We start from the raw sequence: 9,667 nt of genomic DNA on the forward strand, positions 1-9,667 counted from the left end.
TAATTGACGGTTATGAGGTTTGCTCGAGATCCCAACTCTGGCGCTAAATCGCTCCTATGGATAAACGCCTCAGCTGACGGAAGATTTATCGCTAGTTTATTATTATTATTATTATTAAAATGGTATGAAATGTTTTTATTGGCATAGAACTGAGTCAGAATAACTTTCTGTTTGAGCACTTTACCTTTTATGGAGTTTTGTGGGCGTCGCTTCATGCAAACGAGCTGTTTCGTGAAGGCGTTTTGCGCTTCACTGCTAATCAGGTGGAAAATTTTTGTTCGGTTTGGCTTACGCAAACATTTACACACAGCTTTACTAAAAGATTGATAAATGAGGCCTGTTGATTTTACAAACAAGACCACGGTTAAGCGAGACCAAAGCACAGGACTGAGACGAGCGCAAGTACAAATCCAAAAAAGAGACAGGAGACGAGCTCAAGCCAATACAGAAAGCATCTCGGGACTTTTCTCGAGTCCTCCAGGCCTAGAAGCGAAAGCGCTGAGCTCTTTGCACAGAGTCGGTTCACCATGTTGGGAGGCTGAAAAGGGTGCAGGGGCGACATGAATACCTCGTTACGCTGACTAAAGCAGAATAAAGACAGGAACTGGGGGCTTTTGTCTGTTTGTACTGAGAGTCACTGAGGTCAGAGTGGGGCCTGAGAGGAAACGGAGAGAAAAAGAGAGAAAAATGTTATGTTTTCCTGCGTTTCAGAACTATCTCTATACATCGATACGATAGAACAGTCACGTACGTTAGCGTATCTTAAACCCTGTGGTGTTTCAGTGGTACATCAATTAAAATTACTACACCTGTTTTAGTATTATAGTACATTTAAAATCATTTTTTAGGATATTCTCTAATGCTTTTACAGTTTCAGCACGTTGATATGAACCTTAGGATTACTATTTATGATTATACACACATATTTATTTCTAAGTGATGGACAGGTATAGATAGATCCAGTGCACGCTAATGAATCCACTGCTCCGGCAGTGTGAACGTCATCATTTTTAAAGCTTTCATTTATTTATTGATTGATTGATTGATTGATTGATTGTTATAGATTTTAGGATTCGACCGATTGATGAGTTATTTGTTTGCTAATTAAACCGCTAACGAGAACAAGATAAAACTGTCAACTTACTATTCAAATATATGCTAATATTTACATATTTTTTTAAAAAAATTACAATACTTTATGATTTACGTCAGCATTTAGGGCAAAACGCCTTCGGAAAAATGACACGTGCGCGCAAATTCGAATGCCCACGAACATAAACTTGTGAATATTATAAAAGGTAATATAAAAGATGCGTCAACACCGTCTTGTTTTTTTCTTTTCAAAATATATTTTATTGCATCGCAAAATACATCTGTAGCCAATCACAGGTCTGGTGTCAGTATAAAAAGAAAGAAATAAGCTTAAATACTTTTTACAGTGAATAATATGAAATAATTTAGAGTCTAGAAAATGAGTGATTAACTTAAAAAAAAAAAAAAAAGAAGAAGAACGTGGAACAATTTCTGAATCCATCTCTTTTTCATATATACATCCATATATAAATACTTTTCACAATAATGCCAATAATAGTAATCATTTTTAAATAACGCGAACGCATAAACGTCGAGATTTCCGAGAAACTGAACAGCGTAGCAACTCCGGCGGCCTCGTCCGGAATCCATACTTCCTAGAAAGAACTCCTTCACGTGCGAGCCTCACTGCTCAGCACAGACAGTTCATGATATTTTCTTCCCTCCAGCTCAACGCCCTCCCTTTCTCCGAAAGCAAAAATAAAAACCCGCTGAGTCATCTTGACAGGGGTTGCTGGAGAAAAACACTCCTCCTCCTCCTCCTCCTCCTCCCCGAGAGCAGGCTGAGATCGAGTTCCAAGATCCGCCGTACTCACGAGGCAGCGCTCAGGACTTTTATAACATTTTGTTGGTTTATGTTTATTTTTAAAAAGTATAACGTTTTTTTATTTTTATTTTTTATTTCGCTCATCGTTCGGGGAGGTTGATGACGGGGACCCACTGGTCCATGCAGCGGCTCTCGTGGCAGAAGCTATGCACTTTCCGGAAAGCCTGAGTCTTCCACGAAGACGCAAGTGGGTGCTAACGGGGAAAAAAGAAAAGATGAAGACTTGTTAGCATTTGTGTAGCGGAAAAATATTATATCATAGTAGCTAAAGATGACATCATGATGTGCAAAACATCACGATGTTTGATTCAGTTGAGAGTTCAAAGAGAAAAACGGTGCTACGATAATAAATAAGCTTTAACGTCGTAAACGTTAACCAATCAGATTGTTACATTTTCTCTCTCTATATATATATGTAATTATATTTATATATATATATATATATATATATATATCATTGTCTATAATCACTTGTAGAAAACATGAAATGCATTTCCGTTTGGCCGAAAAGCAAAAATATATCAGTTACGCTGCCTTAAGTAGCTTAGCGTTGTAGCTATTTTAATAAAAAGATAGCTTGGTGGTAGTTCCGATTTTTAAACATTTTTTTAAACAATGAGTAGCTTGTATCGTAACAAGTTACAATTGTAAAGTAGTTTTCCCAGACTCGTATGTCGATTGGTTCATTCGTTTCATAACTGTGTGCGATGTTAAAATTCGGAGCTCCTGCGTAAAATGTGAAAACAGGAGAGAGTTACGATACGAAAACAATCTATTTAGAAGATAATTATTTGCGTTGGCTGATCGTTACCGTGACAACGGTGAAGCTCGAGACCCGTGATACTCGCAAATGTAATTCATCACGATACTGATACAAATATGAAGGAAACTAAACAAAACAAAAAAAAACAGTTTTACGCTAACAGTTAAAGCCGGCTAGCTTTACAGGTTTATAATTGTATTGTCCTGAGCAAGTTGGAATAAAAATTTCCTTCAGGATTAATAAAGTTGATCTTATCTTATATCTGAATGCTACTTCATAAATGCAAATTAGACTCTGAACCCGAGACTTCATGGCTGTTGGAGATGATATTTGCATGAGAGCTAGAAAGCAGGCCAAGGGTAGGTGTTGTAACCGCCAGGCATGCTTAGGCAAGTTGAGCTGGAAAGCTCGCTTCGCTTACACACACATGTCATCCACGTGTGTGTGTGTGTGTGCGCTTCATTCAATTAGTGACTAATTTACATTTTTGTACAAACAGTACAAAGTTTTGACCTTCCATAAGGATCTGTACACCGCTATCTTGTTATATTTTGCGTTTTAGTGGTCGATCCTGCGTGGTCCGATACGTACAGTGACTAGGATGCAATGCAGGTCCATTTGCTCGCCTCCCTGCTTCCCGGGTCCTCCCAAGATCTTTGCGAGGCGCCTGGTGTTGTTCACGCGCAGGATGTTGATGTCATTCTCGCAGCAGAAGGCCTGGATGAGAGTGAAGTGGATCTGCAAGGCGACGTCCTTCACGTCCTCGTCGTCGGTGGCCAGGACGCACAGCACGACGTTATCCGGGTCTCTGAAAATTCAAAACGTAGACGTTATATATAGACCCACGCGGCGGTGTTGCACGCCGTTCGATTAGAAAGGGTTTATGATTTTAGCGCACAGGTGATACTTACACATTCAGGGCCTTTGCAGATTCATAGACTCCGACTGTAACCCAGCCTTGGAGCAACGCAGAAGCGAGGACTTCCTCGAGGGCTTTAGAGACCGAATCCATCCTGAAGCATGGAAAAGACAGGAACATGTTTAGGAGCGTTAGGAACTCGGTTACAGACTGTACATATAATATAGACTTTGCTGCACTTTTGCATGATTAATTACATGTTACAATAACGCAAATGCAAATGAAATACGACAAGAAATGCAAAAAACTACACTTATTAGCAAAAAAAAAAAAAGATACCTTGCAATAAATAAACAAACAATAATGTGCATCACTGTGAAAGCCTGTGCTAAGTCACGTGACCCCGCAGCTATCACGAGCCCCCCCGGCTGGCTAACGGCTTTTCAGCAAGTTTTACTGAAGAACTTTTTAGCACTCGTAAGCTTAATATTTGTAACTTATACTGATATTATTTAAAAAAATTCATGTAGGTTGATTTAAATTAATTAATATACAAACGCATACAATGCAGGTCATTCAACTGATATCACTGTCACGAGAGTGCACGCGCCGTCTAAAAAAAATGTACAGTAATAATAATAATAATAATCAATCCTCCAAAAAACTTACGTTTCGACAGAAGTACAATCTCCGTTCAGCTCTTCAAAGGTCATGTTGCTTAGCAAGAAATCCAGTACGGACTGAAGTGATAAAAAAAAACGCTTTAAAAAGTTTCTACACACAGATTTACTCCACACACAGGTTCAAGTCGTTCTGGCTTCTTCTTCACTGTCACCGGGTAAGTCAAGCAGGAATCTCGGTCCAAAATTAGCATATAATTTCTGATTGGTCGTATTCTAATTCTAATTCGTATTCTAATTCTAATCTTCGAGTCGATTGGCCGTTGCGCAAGTAGTTACTAGGCAGAAGTCTTTTTATTGACGTGATACAGGAAGGTGCTGTGACGAGCTATGGAGCAGCTCGCGCGCACGCTGATTGGACGTATGCTAATTTATGTGGACAAACCCACCGGTGCCCCTGAAAGCCAATCGCTGCACGGAGCAAGAGATAAATTGGTCTGATTGGTTTGTCTAACTCTAAGAGGCGGGGTCTGTAGCCAGCCGGTGACGTCACGTGGTTTCTGAAGGTGAAAATCTTTGCCCTGACATGTCCGAAGTTTGTTTCATGAACACTGATTCGTGTAAAATTATATAAATGATATTAATATGTAATAATTCTCAGACCACGACCATATCAATTCATGAAAAAGTGTTATCTCACCTGATACATTTTATTTAATTAATTATTTTTTTTGGGGGGGGGGGGGGTGACAATTTTGTCTAACAATGTAAACATAGCTTACTTATGACTAAATTAAATTCATGCACTCATTATAAAGACCCCACCTGGAAGTTTAGCACATTTTAAAATCAAATGCATATAAACAAATAAAAACATGCTTTTAAATACTCTGGAGAGCACAGAAGCCCTGAAATGCAAACAAACAAACAAACAAACAAAACAAAAAAAACCCACCAGATGCTATGTCTCTATTTCCACTTAATATCTAATTGTTTCGACTTAACAAGTCGTTATTTCAAGTAATTGTGTTGCTATTTCAACTTAATATCTTGTAATTTCATCCTAACAACTCCTGTCTTGAAACAAATGAGTTATTAAGTCAAAATATCAAAACAGTACTTCATAATTTTTGTCACAATTTGTGCATCAAGGCTTCTGGAGCGGAGGTTTAGGACTATATTCATATATAAGCCCCCCCCCCCCCCTTCTTTAAACAAACACATTAATACATGCTTTTGAAATGCACAGAAGCCCTGAACTGTAGTTTGTGTAAAACTGTCACTGTTCCAACTTAATATCTGTTTGTTTGTTTTTGGTTTTTTAAAATAACTTAATATTTTGAAATTACAAGCTATTATTACATTATTTTGACATAACCTCGTGTAATTTCAACTAAATAAGTCATATCTTGAAATAATAAGCTATATAATGAGTCCATATGCAAGGTATAGAACCATTTTTTAAATGCATAAAAAATGCATTTTAAAAATGTTTTTCCATGCTTTCTGACCCTATTAGGCCTATGTTTAACTTCTGTCTTTCCAGAAGTCACATGCCTGAGCAGATTTGGATGACTTCATCGTGTTTTGTAAGATGCAATTTCCCTTCAGGAACTCTATTGGTGTGTTTTCTGTGAAATAGTGACACCATGAGGCCAAATTTCATAAACCTTTGTAGTGGACATGCAGTCCAACGTGCATTAGAAAGTGCAGTTAGAATATTTTTTCACACAAAGTGCACATAAACTCTTATCCTTCAGCATAAATGCAGAAATAACATTCTCAGATGTTCACCTCTGTGATAAAATAACAAAAGGCCAGCATAAAACAACCTACCTATCTATCTATCTATCTATCTATCTATCTATCTATCTATACAGACAAACAATGTTAATATAATATAATTTCTAATATAGTCTTGTATAGAAATTATAAATGTATACATAGACAAATGCACATATTTACAATGATCACAAGTAGTGTTAATAGCAATAGTGTTTATATTGTTAGTTTATATGTTTATTTACAATTTAATAATTTACTAAGCTATGCTATAAATAGCATGAGAGTTAAAAATAGTTCTTATTTTCAGAATTCATTTTAATTTCAGAACCCTACTTGCAATCGCTTTAGCAATAGCACACTATCCTTATTTTGCATATTATATTGTTTATCCCCTGTAGGAAAAAAAAGAAAGAAAAAATCTTACAAAAACCCACGTGAATCTGTTGGGAATTTTCCCAAGATCACTGTGAATCAATTGATCATTGTGTAGTGAACTGAAAAGGAATAAGCAGCCTGTGGAAATTACTGCAAAAAACACTGGCTCTGTTCCATTACCTCTTTACCGCACCCATGTCAACTTCCCCTTGAAGTAATCCCCGTTAACGTCATAAACTTAAACTCCACCCTGGAACACATTGAATATGCTGAGTTGTTGGTTGGAGCATGGCAAGTCGTAGCGTAACAAAACGTCAGAAGAGTCAGGACCTTTCAGAATTTGTTTTTGCTTATTTTTTTACGTGTTGTTGCACATATACAGTTGCAATCAAAATGATTCAATACCCATTGCAAATCAGGTTTATTGTCAAAATGTACAGACTTTCAGCTGTTTGCAATGAACAAATCAAATAAAAGCAATTGAAATAGTTCCACACAACAAATGCTTCAAGTGGTTTCCCCATTGTCCTGTTGGAAAGTCCAATGATGCCCAGGCTTCAGCTTCCTCACAGACGGCATGAGGTTTTCTTCTAGGATTTCCTGATACTTCAATGAATCCATCGCGCCTTCCACACGCTGCAGGTTTCCAGTGCCAGAGGATGCAAAGCAGCCCCAGAGCATCACTGAGCCACCACCATGCTTGACTGTGGACAGAGCGTTCTTTCTTCTTCCTTCTTCCTCTATCCTCTGATCCATCGTGCCAAAAAGTTCCAGATTTGTTTCCTCGCTCCACAGAACAGAATCCCAAAACTTCTGTGGATTATTTATATGATTTTGAGCGACTTTTCTTGTGCTTTGGGGTCAGTAGTGGTGAACGTCTTGGAGTCCTGGCATGGAAACCTTCTGCGTTTAGTACGCACCTTACTGTGCTCAGTGAAACCTCAGTGCCTGTTACACCAAGTCTTCCTGCAGGTCTTTTACAGTCACTCGAGCATTTTTCACAACCTGTCTTCTCAGAAGTCTGCTTGCAGCCCTTGATAGCTTCCTTTTTCTGCCCCGTCCAGGTATTTCATACATTTTCTACCCCTAACCAGTTCAGGTATTTCATGTGTTCCAGCTCAAGCACACCTGGTGCAACTAATGAAGCCCTTGATTAGTTGCATCAGGTGTGCTTGAGACAAAACCTGTTTTGTATATTTGTGCTGTTGTGAGGGATTCTATTCAGGGGGTTGAATAATTTTGAAAAAGGAGAAAACAATATAAGTTGCATTTTCAGTTGAATTTGTGGAAACCACCTGAAACACTGGTTGTGTTGAACTATTTCAATTACTTTTGTTTGATTTGTTCATCGCAAACAGTTGAAAGTCTGTACATTTTGACAATAAACCTGATTTTCAACGGGGGTTTAATAATTTTGATTGCAACTGTACAGTATGATGACACCCAAATAAAATGTAGGGCTTGCATTCATGCTTTTGAATAGTACAAAAAAAAGCTGAAGGTACAGGATTAAAAAAAATGCATCCATCACCGTGGACATTGGCTTAAGTGGTTACTGTAAGCACGTATCTGTAGAGATATCAGTGTTAGAAAGTGTATTACACTGTAAAGAACGTGTTTTTTCTTTCAAATGAATGCAAATCTATTTCAGTTATATTTTTTAAAAATCAAGTAATCATGTAAATACGGGTTTATATTTAGGGTTCACTGCATTAGAGGCCCTGAAGTTTTGAAGAATGAAGATCCACTCACAACTGGCGAATTTAGAACTGGCAAACGTATTTAATATGTTAAAAAAAAGAGTCTGATCTAGCTTATCATATATTTACTGGCTCTTTTTTAATAATAAAATGTCATAAATAATAATTTCCCACAAAATAACCAATTTAGACAGCAAGGCAGGTAAGCAACAAAAAAAAATATGTGAAAAAAAGAGGCCTGTATTTCTGTTTTATTATTGTACTATTTAAATCATTTTTTTTTTCCATTATCAAAAGTCAATATTTGTCTTATGAGTTTCGTCTCTTTGGATCATATATTTATTGTACACGAAAAAAAAACCCCACTGCAGTTTTGTGTTCAGACACCAGGGGGCGACAGAGCTTCATTAAATACAACTTTAAAGAAATTTGCATCTGAATTCATCCTGAAGAGATTATTTCTGGAACATGGGCCACGTGTGAAATCGCAGAGAACTTGTTAATGCGATTTAAATGCTAAAAAGGCTATTAATCACGAACTTTTGAAGAACCGAAGATAATTCTCGTCTATTTAAATTGATATAAACAGTGACACGAGTAGACTACGCAGAGAGTGATGTGATTAAACGTCTTTATAATGATCAAACTTGACCTGTCCTGCAAATGCGACTTGTTTAACCTTTCGTTTTTGTTCTTAAAATACAAAAACAAAACAAGTCGTCTAACATTTTTCTTTTCTGTGCTGTAAAAAAAGATCATTAACATAAAGTTAATTGTTAAATATTGATATATATATATATATATATATATATATATATATATATATATATATATATATATAGATAGATAGATAGATAGATAGATAGATATAGATATTCATTCTGGAAGGGTTTGTCTGCTGATATAAAAAATAATAATCCAGGCTTACTTAGTTATAAATGATTAATTTATTTATAGTGCATAATTAATGTTCAAATCTTCATAGAAAATACAGTGTATATTTTAACTTAGTATCTAAATAATGTATATACTGTACATAAAATAATTTCTGCATGAATAAAATATATATCATGAGCTCAAATCAATTTTGTCTATATTTGACTTAATTTTTTGTGTTAATGCACTATATTTTATTAACACGGATACAATGTTAGAAGCAAATTTAGGGCGTGACTTGTTTCAGTGTATACAGATTAAATATTTAATACCGGTGCTATGTTTTATTTTCTAAAACCACATCAGGCTATAAATGTGCTGAAGGTCTAAATGAGCTAAATGAGATATATTATTATTATTATTATTATTATTATTATTATTATTATTATTATTATTATTATCTTTCTATTGACAATATTATGGTATCTATGGGAGAGCATTTTACAGCATTCAGCTTTCATTTCTGTTATTAAAATATTACAAACACCGATTCTGAGTAAAATTGCTTGTATTTTGGACATTTAGTGTTTTGGAAATCTCTTATACAGAAGTGTTTTTTTTTTTAAATACTTAAAAAAAATCTTTACATTGATAAACACAACGCACCAAAACTATGAGAGTGAATCGAGAGTTTAACATAAATCTATGTCAAACCCTTGTGAAAGTTGTGTGATGAACAGTAGGTTAATACAGTCCAGTGATGCTTTGAGA

At 36.1% G+C, this 9,667-nt stretch overlaps 1 protein-coding gene across 1 annotated transcript; it reads right to left on the reverse strand.

Moving 5' to 3' along the window:
• Positions 1-1,083: 1,083 nt before the first annotated feature.
• On the reverse strand, positions 1,084-4,435 carry gadd45aa (growth arrest and DNA-damage-inducible, alpha, a). The gene is made up of 4 exons (XM_053651361.1): positions 4,210-4,435; positions 3,593-3,694; positions 3,273-3,489; positions 1,084-2,112 (listed from the first exon to the last, which is right to left on the reverse strand). Exons 1-4 carry the CDS (start codon positions 4,251-4,253, stop codon positions 1,999-2,001), a joined length of 477 nt encoding a protein of 158 aa, XP_053507336.1. The 5' UTR covers positions 4,254-4,435; the 3' UTR covers positions 1,084-1,998.
• Positions 4,436-9,667: the final 5,232 nt, after the last annotated feature.

Source organism: Ictalurus furcatus, chromosome 20, assembly GCF_023375685.1.
Source record: "Ictalurus furcatus strain D&B chromosome 20, Billie_1.0, whole genome shotgun sequence".
NCBI lineage: Eukaryota > Metazoa > Chordata > Actinopteri > Siluriformes > Ictaluridae > Ictalurus > Ictalurus furcatus.

Bases quoted from the DNA above. Each gene is read 5' to 3' on its own strand.
- gadd45aa (XM_053651361.1), bottom strand. From the start codon at position 4,253: ATGACCTTTGAAGAGCTGAACGGAGATTGTACTTCTGTCGAAAC. The intron at 3,490-3,592 runs GTAAGTATCACC...TTGAATTTTCAG, and splicing joins TCTGCAAAGGCCCTGAATGT to AGACCCGGATAACGTCGTGC. The intron at 2,113-3,272 runs GTACGTATCGGA...TTTCCCCGTTAG, and splicing joins TGCATTGCATCCTAGTCACT to CACCCACTTGCGTCTTCGTG.